The following is a 16,456-nucleotide window of genomic DNA, read 5'->3' on the forward strand; positions in this document are numbered from 1 at the left end:
TTTTTGCAGCCTACATAACCGCTTTAAATAGTTACCTAAAATGTGATGATGTCGCTGATTGAGCAGTCCGTTTAAACTCATGCCATCACCCAAATCAATGATTTGTGGTCACATGCACATACAGTACATAGCAATTCAAACTAAGTACTTAATCCCAGTTGCATTCTCTAACTCCCAGAGTAACAGAACAGTAACCATTTGAAATGTTACAAAATTCATAGCAAAAACAAAACTCCAAACATCACAGAGATTAAAAAATTGTAAAATGAGAATTAACAATACAATGTATCTCCTTTTGCAGGTCTGTCTGGGGCAGGCAAAACCACTGTGAGTATGGCCATAGAGGAATTTTTGGTGTGCCATGGCATTCCCTGCTATACCCTTGATGGTGATAACATTCGCCAAGGGCTTAACAAGAATCTTGGCTTCAGTCCTGAAGACAGAGAGGAGAATATCCGACGGATTGCAGAAGTGGCTAAACTTTTTGCTGATGCTGGACTTGTGTGCATTGCTAGTTTTATTTCACCATACAGCCGGGTGAGATTTTATTTTGTTACAGTATTTTGGTGGGGGGTGTTCATTACTGCTTGAAATATGCAAAGTTTTCATGTTAATATGTTTCAGACCCAGTAATATAAAATTTATTTATCTGTGTACCAATATTTAAAATACTGACTCCGATTTTTAGTTAATAGAATTTAAGCAAACTGTTGAAAAAGACTTTTTAATATATCTATGACAGCAACTGAATGTTTTCTTTAGTCACTAAAAAGATTAACTTTAGGTTTTAGGAATTTTTTTTAATCATTCTTTTTAAACTGCTTTATTTACCCCCTACTTGTCATCTTACAAAGTGTATGTCTGGTGCCATGGTCAGCAAGTATTACTGGTTCACAAACAAGGACCATTTTTTGAAGACCTTTTGATACATCCTTTTTCAAATGCACTTTACAAAGAAAACGGACAGTTCAAAGTTAACACAGTTTAAAGGCCTTTTTTCCTTCCACAGTTTACACACCTTCATAGGCATAAAATAATAAGATTAAATGTGGGCATCTTGGATATAAAACAAAATAGAGATATTATATTAGGAGGCCTTTGCCAATGTAATTCAATACCTGTTGGTTGGTTGGTTGAATTTTAAATTTACTGGTTAATCTTTTTCTTTTTTCCTCATGCTGATGTTGACATACACACTTAACATTTTTTTGCCAGTGCCTCTATCTTTCTTTCAGCAGTCTAACACGATGTTGCCATAAGCGAATCACTCTGTTTGTTGCTTCTATTTTGAAGAAACTCCTATTCATTTTGAACTATTTCCTGTTACTTTTCTTATAAATCATCATTTATCTTAATACTCTCCATGCGTTTTCTGTTGACCCTAGACATGAAGGTTTCATTGATTTAATTGTAAATTAGTTAAGTAAGTAAGTGTGTGTTGGTTGGTGTGTGTGGGTTGGGATTAGCTGGCGCTGTTCATGGTTGTCTCCTGTCTTGCTTCCTGATGTTTCAGGGATAGGGGCTGGCACATCTGACTCTGAATGAGGTTATTCACATTTCAGAATATTGCCAAATGTTGGGAAAAGAAGCCCAGATAGTTTTCTACAATTTGTTTTATGTGGGTGTGTCTTTGTAAAATAAAAAAATAGATTATAATATTCACACACATACACTACTTCTCATTGCTATAATTTTACCTTCACCCACTTGTATTTGCCACTGTATTGTTGAATAGTTCATATCACCTATCAATTCTTTCACATCTTGTAAATTTAACCCCTGCCAACTGCAGCCCTAACTCCAACTAGACTTCACTAATACAATTTTCCAATTACCTTTTAAAATTAAGGGAAAATTAATCATTATCATCTATTTAAACTTCCTCTAATGGCTTAGAAAAAAATCACTCCATCTTTATAATCTGAAATAAATTTAGTTTATAGTATTTACAGTACATATAATCTCTCCATTAATTTCTGTATTTTTCCTAGGACCGAGCAAATGCTAGAAAGATTCATGAAGCCGCTGGTTTGCCATTCTTTGAGGTGTTTGTTGATGCTCCATTAGACGTTTGTGAACAAAGAGATGTTAAAGGATTGTACAAAAGAGCGAGAGCTGGAGAAATTACAGGTAATACATTTTTTAAGTTAATATAGATTAAATAAAGAAAAGAAAAATTTTAATTATGATTTGAACTTAATTTTATGCCAGTATTACTTAATGCATCTAAGGGTGTACTCGCACACTAGGCATGTTTGTTCCATACTGAGCGCAAGTGCAATTGTCCCTGCTCCCTTCTCCACTGCTGGCCTGCACTTGCACTACACATTAACGTTCTGGGCCTGGGCATGCTTTCATCATCACTATGTGACTTTGTGTAAAGCCAAAACAAGATCTGATCACGGAGTGACAGCATGCATATCAAAATAATTTTACTTATTTTGTGGTTGTTTTGGAGGTGTGTAGGGCAATATAATGCTCTGCCTTCTTTCAGGTTTATTGAGTGTGCGGTGCAGAGTTTTGTTGTTAATCATGCTGTACGTATTTTTAGATTTTTATGGAGACAAATGATGTTAAGGGAGGAATTTACAGCTTTTCTTGCCAAATGCAATTCATGTCCATCTGTAATGTTGAGAATAAAATTTTTTTTTCAGTGGTATTGAATAAAATGAGAATTGCAGTATCTGACTTGTCGCACCATTGACATCATGCCTGTTTTCCGTGCTGGGGCATGTTTAGGAATCTCACTGTTCCAAAGCTGTGCCCAGGCACACAACTTCCAAGAAAGCCATGGCATAGTACGGTTGGCCCGGCATGGAGTGATCACACTAGTCAAATGAATTAGACTTTGGGGTGTTATTTGAGGACAGACTTGCTTGGGCACAGAATGAATTGCCAGTGTGAGTACACCCTTAATAGCTCCAAATAAATGCTCATCTCAAGAATATATTTATGGAAACAACCCCACCACACTTCTTTCTTAACTCATGATTTCTAAGATATGCAAATATTGTGACCCGCCTTTTCCTAGTTTTGCCAGTCACTGTAGTTTTAAAGCCCTAGAATCTTCTTGTTACTTTGTACCTGTGCTGCATTGTTCATGAAGTGCATCAGAGAGAGACAGACAGAGAAACTTGCCTTAGGGTATACTGTACAGTATCTAAGCACTCCTCTTGCCACATTAGCTATGATAAGTATTACAGACATGAACAGCTAATTACGGAAATGAATAGCCAGCAAGGCATTTTTGAATGCAAGGTCCTATCAATAAAATCAAGGTTATTTCAAATTACTACAAGCTTGAGTTCACTTGCCATTATATTACATGATTCTTTAAATACTGCTTGTTTACTTTAAAGGCATAAAACTTTAGGGAGGAGGCACCAGTAGGAATTCATCACTGTTGTTGGAGGGGATTCGGTGTGAGCACTGGGGAGAATGGTATTTAGTCACTTACAGATTGCTCATTTATCTAATTTTAATTTTGTTTGAGATTCCACTGGCTCAGTACTACACTGAAAGCATATTTTCAGAACATGAGGAGAATTTGGATCATATTGCCAGTTAGACTGGTAGCTATGATACTGTATCTTTACCTATTCAGAGCTCAGACAATTTTTCAGTTAGAAACAAATCCATGCTGTTAATTTATTTTTGTGCCATCCACACTCTCCCATTGCTCAATGATAAATTTGTAGCTTAATCTAATGTATAACATTTTTTTAATAGAATAGATTTATACCCCTCTACACCCTTTAGTTTCTAGATAATTGGAACCTTGTGTGGGTTCCAGTTTGTCACAGAAAACCATGATTAACTTCTTCCTGTCAGAGACACCATGTTAATTTTCATAGTGACCATAAGAGTAACACTGCTATTTTATTTATCTTAATAAAGCAATACCTGATATTCAAGTCATGTTTCCTATATTAAATGAAATCAAAGTAGGGTTCATGTTCCATCTTGTCTTGTTCTTCCTGAAAAAAATCACTTTTGCTTGTTCTGGAAAATTTACAAAACACATGAGGTAATTTTTTTGTTGATTAGCTTTGTTTTGTTCAGCTGAAGCCAATTTTTTCCAAGTGGGACCTATAAGCACTGCTTAAATGGCAAATGTATATTATATTGGTGGGGCCCAGCAAAATCATGTTTATTTCTTGGTTGTCTGTGTTTTGGAAAAACCTTTCCTCTATCTTCAAAGAAGGTAGTCACAGAGCCCAGGTGAGAATTCTGAAGGCTTCTTTATTTACGCAGATCATGCATAAATGTCTCAGTCCATGGAGTGAGCAATCAATTAAACAATTCATTTGCTTTTATATTTTTCTATTACCATTGCCTTATCAAATGCATCACATCATCTGACTCTTAATATGCACAATATGCAGAACTTTATTATTCCATCTATTCAACTGTCACTAGTATTTTCTGACTTCTGTTGACTGTCCCATTTATCTGAATGCTACCTTGTTGATAGAGGTGTTTTACAGACTTTCCCATTGATCTTGGTGCCACTCCACAGGAAGTGTGTTTGAGCTTTCCCATTAGTTTGTCTTTGCTTTCAAGATGCATGTTCATTACTCATTTACCTCATTGTAACCTTGGAAATTCAACTTGCTGGTTTCTCTGAGGTGAGGCAAACCTCACATGCTCAATCTTTAAGCTATGTTTAGTTAACCCTTGAGTTACCTACAGCCCTTTTCCATATGTTTTAATATTTCATTTTTACAATTTAAGTATTGTGACATGTGAGTCACTGACTTGCACCCAAAAGACGAGGCGGAGTCTAAGCAATTCAGGAAAACTAGTTTTCCTGAACTTTAAACAGGAACAGCAAGGTTATTTCTATGTAAAAAAGCACTTTACTACCATACATAAAGGGGTGTGTTCTCTTTAACTTAAATCAGTATCTTAGACGCTTAAAACAGATGTGTGGACTTCCTATGAATTCCAATGGTGTGTTGGTAAAGAACAACTGGATTTAAGCAAAGCCATATGTAAGACTTTAATTATTGTTGTAATGGAACAAATTTAAGAAAACATTTATCACAATGTCACCCAAAAACGTAATCTCAATTGACATCCAGACGAGTAGATTGGAGGTGGCAGGTAGCTCCAAGCTTCTGTTTAATTTGCCTTGTGCTTAAAAAAATAACAGAGTCTATAGCAGTTTTATCTGTAAAGATAAGAGACCTTACACCATTGTTGAAAACAAGGGCTTTTGACAAATGATACAGGTTTTTGAACTGTGGTATGCTATACCAACCAGAAAGCAACTAAGTGAAGTTATTTTACTTAGGCTTTATGAAGATCATAAGCAAAGCATTGCCATGTCTCTCAAGCCAGTGTTAAGGGTAGCCCAAACTTGAGACAGCTGAACATCCTATGTGACAATCACCTATTAAAAATAACTGGGCACCAGTGGCAGATGTGTTGCAAACAAGCATCCTGTATGCCAGTCACAACAGGTGCAACCTCTCTGCCTATATACAGAGCTTCTGAGATGATTCACTGTGGTTTTAAGCCTGTGATACTTTGACTCCGGTTAGGACGCTGGACATCTCTGGGCCCACGGTTCTTGAGGCTGATCCTTCAAATAACCTTGAACCACCCAATCATGCTGAGATTACACAGATGGTGAACCAGATGAGGGTAGGGAAGGCTGCGGGGATCTGTGGTGAACTTCTCCATGATGATGATAAGGCAGTCCTTGCATTGCATTGCAAGCAAGCAAGCTTAGATTTCATTTGGGAGAAGGAGATCATCACAACTGACTGGAAAACAGGACTTGCTGTACTTACCTGGAAAGGGAAAGGTGCTTGCCTGGATAGCGGCAGTTACCAGGGGATAACACTACTGTCAGTGCTGGGCAAGGTCCTCACTAGTGTCATCCTTTATCGAAATCCGTAATCACTTGCTGACCTGCCAGCTACCGGAGCGGTCTGGTTTTATGCCTAAGAAGTCTTACCATCAACTGCATCTTGGTGCTGAGGATTCTCATGGAGTGCAAACTTGAATATCGGCAGACTTTCTTTGCAGCCTTTGGGACATCCTAAGACTTTATGGGATCCCACCAAAGTTGGTGCATATCATGACTGGCCTGAACACTGGTACTGTGAGTGCTGTGCAGAGTGGAGGCAGAACCTCTAGGTTTTTCGCAGTTGACTCTGTGGTTCTTCAGGGGTATGTTCTTGCTTCTACTTTGTTCAATGCTTGCATGGACTGGGTGTTGGGCAGGGTCGTGAGGTCCAGTGGCTGTGGGGCATCTGTTGGTGAAGAAAGTTTCACTGATCTTGACATTGCCAATGATGCTGTGATCTTCATGGAGTCAATTGAGGCTCTGATTGGGGCGGTCAAGAGACTGAGTGAAGAGACTGGGTATCTGGGCTTGTGAGTGCCCTGGATAAAAATTAAGATCCAGGCCTTTAATTACCTCTTGGGCACAATCATCGGCAGTGCATCTGTCTGCGGAGAGAATGTCGACTTCATCACGAGGTTTACTTACCTTGGCAGTGACATTCATGTCTCTGGTTACTCATCCTATGAAGTCAGTAGATGGATTTGTGGAGCGGGGGTTGGGGGGCTCATAAGATCGCTGGATAGGGGTGCGTGTTGCTCCTGTTATCTTTGCAAAAGGACAATAGTCCAAGTTTATAGAGTCCTGGTGCTTCCTGTTTTGTTGTATAGTTGTGAGATATGGATGCTATCCAATGACCAGAGATGAAGATTGGACTCCTTCGGTACTCTGTCTGTTCACAGAATCCTTGGGTACCGGTAGTTTGACTTTGTGTCGACGGTTGCTCGACGTTATGGCACTACGGCTGTGTGGCATGATTTCCTGATGGTGATCCAGCTCACAGGTTCCGCATTGTTGAGGACCCGAGTGGCTGGACCAGGCCAAGGGGACGCCCACATAACACCTGGCTGTGGCAGATAGATGTTAATTTCTGGGAGTGGGACTGGACCACCACCAGTGTCGCTGCCATCAAGCATCAGCTCTAGATCCTCATTTTAAAAAGCTTTTTTTTTTTTTTTTTGGTCTGAAGACTGTGAGGACACATTTTTGGGACTGATTGTGACTGCTGCAAGTGAGCAACTGAAGATATGTGTAACTTTTAGAATTATAGAAAAATATGAGTTGTACTACTATATATTCAAGATTATATTAAATGTCCAATAGGGGAATAAATTTGGCTAGCTGTTAAGTTGAAGGGTGTCTCTATGGAGATTCATAACACACGAATAGGTTATTGAATAACATTTATTATTTAAGAAGCAGTATTTAATTATTTTATAAGAATATTATTAAGATTATGCTATGTTAAGATTATAAAGTAGATGCCATTGCATTGTATTAAAACATATGGTAATACATACTGTATGATGGTTAAATTATGGTGAATTTTGAATGGGTGCAGTGCTGTGAAAAAGTGCGTTTATTTTAAAGAATAATATTTTGTTCATCTTTCAAATACTGATGTTAACTGTTCATTACTTAAATGTCATTCCATGCTTATGCATATGTTATGAAGTCACTATGTAGTCACCCTTCAAATAAAGTGTTACTGAAATTTATCACATCATATTAATGTTCTCAATGCATGGTTAAGAAATTTCCAAAAAAGCTACCACTTCAAATGTATCTGTGCACACTAATTTAGTCATGATAAAATTGATACCGAATTGGGGCATTGTGAATTGGAATCAAGTCTAACTGGAACTTCAGTGCTGATACCAACCCTATTAACAACATTGATTTTCTTTACTCATAACCTCCTGTTAAGGCTAGTTGTTCTTTCACACTCTTGTTGATATCTTCCGAGATGTTTACTGCATCTTTTTCCAGAGTGTTGATTCTATAGAAAAAGCATAGTCTACCTTTTGTTTTAGTTAACCCCCCTCTTGTACAGCCTATTTTAGAACACTGCCTAGATTAGCAACCAGTGCTTATCTCCAGCTTCCTTACTGTTTTAAAGAATGTGTCCTTTTTCTTAAAATTTAAATTTAATTTAAAATTTGTAAAAAGAACTTTCTTACATTTGAGTATGGCCAGTACTCGAAGGAAAAGGGTACACACATTTATACTAATCTGGAGATTTTTTATTGGACCTAATCATATTTTTATCAGTTTGAATTAAAAAATAAATATATTTATGCACATCTTTATCAGTTGCTTCATCATTACAAACTACACCACATATTCTCACACATCTTCAACAAAACATTTTCTCAGATTCACTTAAAGTTCTTTTAACCTCCTTAGCATTGCATTATATTCCCAAAAACATATAAAAAGTGTTGCAATTTTTTTTTTGGCATGAAAAATTATATTTTTATTAAATCTCAAAAGTATAATAATGATACAAATTATAATAGTAATGATGAAGAAAAAAAAAACCATGACATGAACCATGATAACAAAAATAATAATAACAGTAATAATCTCAATGAGTCCTTTTGTGAGGTAAATCTTAAAGCATGGTGAAAGACACAATCCATCATCACAGTTGGTACTATAATAGCGTGTTTCTTTTTGGATTTTCTTTCCAAATTTATCAGTTTTTGAACAGCACACTGCACAGATACAAGTTGGGTTCTTTTTTTTTTTTTTTTTTTTTTTCTATCAATAAGACATTCTGGATTGATCTGCGATGTGCTGGGCTTATTGTGTCTGTTTAGCGGTAGTGTGGACGGTGGATGTGTGGCAATGATTTGTTGTACAAGCTGGCATGTAAAGTTTGAATGAGATACAATTTTACCAGTTTTTTGTTTGTATAACACGAATGCATTCCAAATACATGGTTCCACCAGATGATGAAATGTCTTTTTGTAGTATTTCTTTTATTGCCTCCGCATAACGGGGTAGAAAGTCAATTCTTGATCCACACGATTTACACTGTCCATCATGCTATTGTCATTTACCACAGCACAAGGCTTTGTAACCTGCTTGTTGCCTTTTGCCTTTACAGTGACTGTAGCTGCGTTATGTGCAGTGCTAAGAAGACAAACATCTTTCTTGTCCTTCCATTTAAGCGCAATCACTTTACCCTTTTGCCAAGCTACTAGCATGCCTCGGTGTAATTTAACTCTGACAAAGTCTACTGGCATGCCATGATGGTTAGGACACACTGTTCCATATGCGTCAGTATTTCTTTGCAGCAAGATGTCACTCTGTCTGCATAGAGCCTCCACTGTCGTGGAAGATGTCTCACCTGTCACACATACTGTTCTACCTGACAGCTGGAGGTCATAGATACCACAGCATTAGGACCAGCCCAGCCAAGTCCTATAACCACTTCTTTCCCCAAGATGTCAGACTTCTGGACACCTACATGTTGCCCAGTACCATATCCCTATAACATACCCCAATTATGTACTGTCACTTTACACTCTGCACTTAAGTATGGATATTGAGCATTGTTCAAGCTGTATACTCATGTGTCTTGTTTATTACTTTGTATTGTTGCACTGACTTTGGTAATGTTATGTTGTATGTTAAATTAATGTTTTTCTGCCTATGCACTGGGGTGTGATGTTGCAGGTCAGCTCCACGCTACCAGGTCCCACCTGGAGCCTCTTCAACCTGTATCGCTGATAGTCATGCCTTGGATGAGCTGAGTAGATGAGGACAAACATACTGAGCAAGAGAATGGTGAAAAGTCCTCAAGTGCTTTATTAAAATAAACCAAAACAGTGTCCAAAAAGTGCAGTGCTGAAAAATTAAATAAATAATCCATAAAATGTCAGTAACTGTGGAGGTTAAAATTTATTCCAAATATCCGTCAAACAAGGTTAAAAACACAGGCAGGAAACCATCTTTAAAAACACTGAACCTCTGTGCCCTTTTAAAACTGACTTCTCCTCCTCTCATCCCTTTCTGGATCTGGCAGACCAAGCAGGAGTTCCCCAGGAAAACCTTTTTTTCTCCTGGCCCATGTGCCCGTGGCCAATCCTACAGCGTCTGCAGTGAGTTGCTGTGCCCTGATATGCACCCACCGCTGCCTTTCCTTGCTCCACCTGGCGAAAGTGTACTCTGCCCTCTCACTGGTGCTGATCTGTTGGATCTTCCCAACAAGAGCACACTCCTGAGCATAGTGGTCACTCATGCTACTTGGTTGCTCATCAGAAGCAACCCTTCAGCCCGCTCTTGAGTGCTGGCCACATGCTTCTCCCTGGGTCTACAGACCTGTCCACCTGCTTCCTTTCTTTGCACCGGCGCTCTCTCACACTCCTGCCTCTCTTGTTCCTTTCTTTAACCTCCATGCTCTCTTGGTTCTTTTTTTCTTTCTCTTTTTTGATCTTGCGCTCCCCTTTTTATATGCTGGGAAGCAGTTGCAGGTATGATTGCCTGATTCCCTCCCCAGGCTGATGAGATAATCAGACCATCTGGAAGTGCCAGCAAGGCAGTGCATGGCCGACCAACCGCTTTGCACCAACCTGGAGACGAGCCATCTTCTCCGCAAATCTGTCACACCTGCTCCACTCCTTAGCGAGAATGTGTTCATTTTTTATTTATTAAAAACAGCCAGTTTTTCTGAGCTGCGAATAATCCTCCTCCCTTAAGCCACAAGTTGCATGGGAAGGCTCTGGGCCTTTACCAACCTAGTGCAACTGGGGCCCACATGTCTGGCTCAGCCCTATTACTGCATTAAAACCTATAAAAGCACTAAAATCAACCCTTCTTAAAACCAATCCAAGAACCCTTCGTAAAACCAGGACATTTTAAAAAATCTTATTCTGATAAAGACACTGACAACAAACAATAAATAAGCATCCATTAAAAACTTCAAAGTTCTTAAAAATCCTCTTCTGGCTTGGGTCCATGGGTTCTTTAAAACAGGCACCTATCCCACTTGCTGCTCTGTCTCCAGATCTTCAGTCCCCATCGCCAGTTCATCCCACCTCTGCCACCATGCTGGGTATCTCTGGCACTGCCCTCCAGTGGTTCAAGTCCTATCTGACTGATAGGCAAGAGTTTGTTAGTCTTGGCAACAGCAGATCCAGCTCAGTGCCAGTCACATAAGGAGTTCCTCAGGGCTCTGTCCTTGGCCCTCTTCTCTTCTGTATTTATATGCTTCCTCTTGGCCATATTATTTGTAGCTTTGGACTGAATTATCATTTTTATGCAAATGACACTCAAATCTATCTCCATGTCAAAAGTACAACTTCATCAGAATTTTCTCAGCTCACAACTTGCCTCAGTGAAATTAAAACCTGGATGGAGCAGAACTCTTTAAAATTAAATTGCAACAAAACTGAACTCCTGCAAATTGGCACTAAAGTGCTACTTAACAAAATTAGCTCCTTTTCAGTCACTCTTGACAGTGATCTCATCATACCTGATGCAAGGAATCTTGGTGTCATTTTTGATTCCTCCTTTTCTTATTCATCCCACATAAACCACATTAAGAAACTTTCTTACTTTCACCTCCGTAACATATCCCGTGTTCGCTCATTCCTCTCCTTCTCTAATGCTGAGAAACTTGTCAATGCTTTTATCACATCCCGCATCGATTATTGTAACTCGTTGCTGGCAGGTGACCCTTCTAATCTTGTATCACAGCTCCAGTTGATTCAAAACTCTGCTGCAAGAGTCCTTACTTGAACCAGCAACAGTGAGCACATCACACTCCTCCTGCTTCGCCTTCATTGGCTCCCTGTGTCTTACAGGATTGAATATAAAATTGTATTAATAACCTATAAAGCTTTAAATGGCCTTGCACCGGACTACATCAGTGACGTTCTAAATCACTATGCTCCTATTCGCCTACGAAGGTCCTCTGATTCTGGTAATCTTGTTGTGCCTCATACTAACCTGCACTCTATGGGTGACAGGGACTTCATCTCCATAGCACCCAGACTTTGGAATGACATCCCGAAATTAATTAGGTCAGCTGACTCCATTCTTTTAAAAAACAACTTAAAACTCATCTATTTAGGAAGGCTTTTAACTTAACTTAACATTCTGCCCTTTCTTTCAGTTTACCTCTCTGTCCAGGTGCTCAGGATAATTTGTGTGTCTGTTATATCACAAATTTTAGTATTGAATTTAGTATTTTACTCTGGTTTATTGTTCTTCATTCTATTTAATGCTTTGTTATCTGTTTCATTGTTCTATTCAGGAAAACATTTGTATCCAATGTTACATATACCCTGCTGTTTTTTCTAAGACTCTGTGAAGCGCCTTAAGCATGGGAAAGGGGCCATATAAATAAAATGTTTATTATTTTTATTATCATTATTATTATTAAATAGCTTTGGCGAATGGTTACACAGTAACCTTGATCCAGGAGAGCATCTATCAAAGTCAACACAGATTATATAGTAACGCCATACTGGTTGTATTTTGGATCAAACATTGTCCCCTTCCCTGTGTACAGAACCAAATTCCAAATGTATCCCATTTTAAATTCACAAAGCTTGTAAAGCTTTATGCCAAATCTTGCTCTTTCTGATGCAATGTACTGTATCCATGACAGTCTGCCCTTATAAGCCATGAGAGTTTCATCAATGCTGTCATCACAGTTCAGAATGTAAACACTCTGAAATTTGAGTACGATGGCCTGGTATATATCCCAAATTTTCTTCATTTTTGGGAGCTGGATATGTATTCTCATCAAAGTCTTCATTGTTGGTAAAGTGCAGATATTTCATAATTTGTGAAAACCTACACTCAGACATTATTTCTCCAAGGAATGGCAGTATTAACAGCACTTTTACAGCCTGAGTGATTCTCGGTTCTAATGCTTACGCAAGACACATCTCTACAGTTGCCTGAGTGAGGCTAGGGACTAACGCTATTAGCATGGTTTTTGCAGCCCGAGTAACGCTCGGGTCTAACACTAAGGAGGTTAATGCACTTACAGGGATCCTTCTCACTTACTGCATAACATATTCAAAGTAACATTAGCTGTCTTTTAACACATTTAAACTCATTTAAAGTTTTATTATTTTCTAGTATTCACTATTTAAAGAATTTACTGTGGTCGAAATTTAACATCTTATTAAAGAAAGAAACATCCTGTAACAGGACAATTCAGTAATCAGGCAGGAGAAAAGCTGTTCATTGTATCTTTTAATTACTCCTCAGCAAAATGCCTTGGAGGGAGCATTCATCAAAAGCAGTTTGTTACAGTCTGGTCAGAATGGTCCGAGAAACAAAGGATAGAGGTTCAATGCATACATTGTACTCTGATTGGTTCATTGGTTTACACCCAAATGATTTATATAAAATAAAAGTCTATTATATTCTGGTGGTTCTTATACCTTTTGAGATGAGACACCACCCTGGAAATTTCTGTGCATATAACAACTGTCCATTCTCGTTTATAGGATATCTGCTGATTTCTTTGTCATCTCTTAGTCATCCTTCAGCACATTTTGTATATTATATCAACCTTTCTTCTGGTACATTCTTTATTTACTTGACTGTCTCAGTATTTTTCCTAAACCAATTCTTTTATTTTAGTGTACATTTTGTTGTTCACTTGATCTTTATCTTGTTTCTGACATTTATTAAACCTTTATGCAATTTCTTAAAGATGAATGCTCTGTTACCCTAAAATTATTCTTCCACATTACACACTCTTACCTTTCAGGCTTACATTTACTTTCTCTTAATTCATTGCACGCTAAGATGTCTGTTTTTACTTACACACTCTCATTTGGAAACGATTAATACACAAAAAAGATACGGAAGAACCAAACTCTAAAGACGAACAAGTTAACTATTTTTTTACATTTACATTCTGCTCTCACTCAGTTTTCTGATGCAAACAAACAAATGCCTAACAGCTTGTGATGATACAACTCCTAATCGCTGCTGCGAGCTTCAAGCTAGGAGCAGGATCACAAAATCTACACAGCCACAGAGAGAACACACAATCTCTACATAGAAAACATATAAGCTTGACCCTACTAGCTTAAAACTTAATTTTGTATTGCTGGGCAGCAGTGCTATTCACTGTGCCACCATATTACCCTTCCTTAAAGTACCTAATGACTCATGTAAAGCATTTAAAACCTCATCCATAATGTATATGTGTGCTCAACATTTCTTGCCTTGCATTTCCTGTCATCCTACATTTACATAGATTGTTGTAGACACGGAACACACATGAAATGCAAGTGTTCTAAATAACGATATATTATTTACCCTATCCAATTCCTGGCACCTCATGCACAGATAAAGAGCCTGGGAGAACTTTTTGCCTGTGGTGAGTTGCTGTGGTGGAGGGATGGTATAGCAAGCTGCTTGCTGTTTGTGCTGATCGACACATTTACAAAACAAAAGGCGCAAATGGAGAGGTGTGAAGGAATTTAAGGTGGCCCGGGATTATGAGTTTTTTCTTAGGCTTCAAGGATTCTAGTGTTAATGATGAGAATGTATGAGAAGAGTGTGGCACAAATTATACACGTGATGCTATTATTGCTGAAAAAATCCATAATACTCTCAGATGTGCTTAACTAATTCTAGTGCGAAAATCGTGAGCTATACTGTAATGACAATCTGTAATTTGTGCTTTCTGAGGATTTCATGTGCTTAGTTTTGTTCCCTGTATTTTATAGGTTTTACTGGAATAGATTCAGAGTATGAAAAGCCAGAATCTCCAGAACTTGTTTTAAAAACGGATTCATGCACAGTGAATGAATGTATTCAGCAAGTTATAGATCTCTTGCAGGAAAAGGTGAGTGCTTTTAAATGTTAGAGAAAAATGTCAAGCTTGTAACTAGACATTTTAGTTATACTTATATAGTATATGTTTAAGTTAATTATTATAATAATTATTCTGACACTTTATTTCTGGTCCATAATGTATAGGATAGTTTATTTAAAAGTTATTATATTTGTTATAAGGATAGGCATGTAAACAGGGGATTTGGAGATATACTAAACTTTTTATTTGTTTGTTTCATTTTTACCTTAAGCATTATGTCCTTTTCAGGTCAAATTTCTTTACAATCTTGGTACATATTAGTTTGCCATATGAAATTATGAAAGTGTAGCATGTTTTATCAGTTTTACTACACTGCTCTTGCATTTTATAATAGAGCTAACACTTTAACACTGGAGTTACAACTAGAATTGAATGTGTTTAGATGTGACAAAAATTGAGCTTTTTGGTCACCCACACCATCACCATGTTTGGCAATAAAAGGGAAGTGTGTATAAAGAAGCTTAATTCATACCTATTAATAAAATTTGGTGGTGGTTCTTTTAAGCTTTGGGGCTACTTTGCTACCAGTGGTCAAGGGGCCCTTGTTAAAGTTCATGACATAATTAATTTCATTCAGTACCAGAACATTTAAGCTGAAAATCTGGCTGCCTCTGCCAGAAGACAGAACCTGGGCTGTGACTAGGTCTTCCAACAAGACAGTGAACCAAAGCATACATCCAAATCTACATAGAAATGGTTGCAGCAACAGAAAATCAGTGTTTTTTAATTGGCCACCCAGTCTCTAGGCTTAAGCCCAATTGAAAATCTGTTGTCTTAATTGAGGGCAGTTCAGAAGAGAAATCCAAGAATCTCAATGAGTTGGAAATGTTCTGCATAGAAAAGTGGTCTAAGATCCTTCCACAAGAGTTGTCCAGTATTGTTAAACACTACAAAAAGAGGCAGAGTGCTGCTGTTCTCACCAGGGGTGGCTCCACCAAATACTGAATTTTGGGGTGCCAGTATTTTTAGAATCTGTTTTTTGTGAAAATTTGTGTTACTAAAGGAGACTTTTATTTTGTTCCAAAAATCCATTTGACAATAAATGCCTGAGCCCAAAATAATCTACATTGCATGTGTGGTTCATTTCATATATTAATGAAAGGTGAAGAGTGCCAATAATTCTGGAGTTGACTGTATATTCTTTAAGTACATGGACACTTATTTCATTAATTCACATTGCTGCTGGATTGATATTGAGTGTGTTTCAGTGAGAGAGAATATGTAGTGCACATGTTGCATGCAGTCAAGTGACAAGAACTGAAGAGATGTTACAGGCATACATCCATACATCTTCCTAACCCACTTATCCAGGGCAGGTTAGCAGGGAAGCTGGAACATCTCCCAAAAAACATTGAATGCAAGGCAGGAGAGGCTGCCAGTCCATTGTAGGGTGAACACACACCCACCCACACACTCACTAGGGCCACTTTAGCAGCGCCAGTTCACCCAAGCATTCAAGGCATGCAAAATCTGGCCTCCTTCACTGCGAGACAGCAGTGCTGCCACTCTGCCACTGTACCACCCAGTAATAATAATTGTTGTCCTGAATATTTTCCATCCACTATTATTAATATGAATAATCATTAATAATAATAATTAATAATAATCAATTAATCTTCCTAACCCACTTATCCAGGGCAGAGTTGCATGGTGCCTGGAGTCTATCCCAGAAACCCCCGCGAAGTCGCGGTTCAGAGTTCGCAGTCTCAGTCATTCGCGGATTTTTCCTTTTAACCTATCTA

At 38.1% G+C, this 16,456-nt stretch overlaps 1 protein-coding gene across 1 annotated transcript; it reads left to right on the forward strand.

The window, feature by feature from the left end:
* Positions 1–301: 301 nt before the first annotated feature.
* On the forward strand, positions 302–14,684 carry LOC114643507 (bifunctional 3'-phosphoadenosine 5'-phosphosulfate synthase 1-like; the record flags this gene model as incomplete). The annotated part of the gene is made up of 3 exons (XM_028792075.2): positions 302–537; positions 1,992–2,130; positions 14,566–14,684. Coding segments are annotated over 3 exons (494 nt in total), but the record flags the coding sequence as incomplete, so codon positions are not given.
* Between the last annotated feature and the right edge of the window lie 1,772 nt (positions 14,685–16,456).

The sequence above is a fragment of the Erpetoichthys calabaricus genome, unplaced genomic scaffold, assembly GCF_900747795.2.
Source record: "Erpetoichthys calabaricus unplaced genomic scaffold, fErpCal1.3, whole genome shotgun sequence".
Taxonomy (NCBI): Eukaryota; Metazoa; Chordata; class Cladistia; order Polypteriformes; family Polypteridae; genus Erpetoichthys; species Erpetoichthys calabaricus.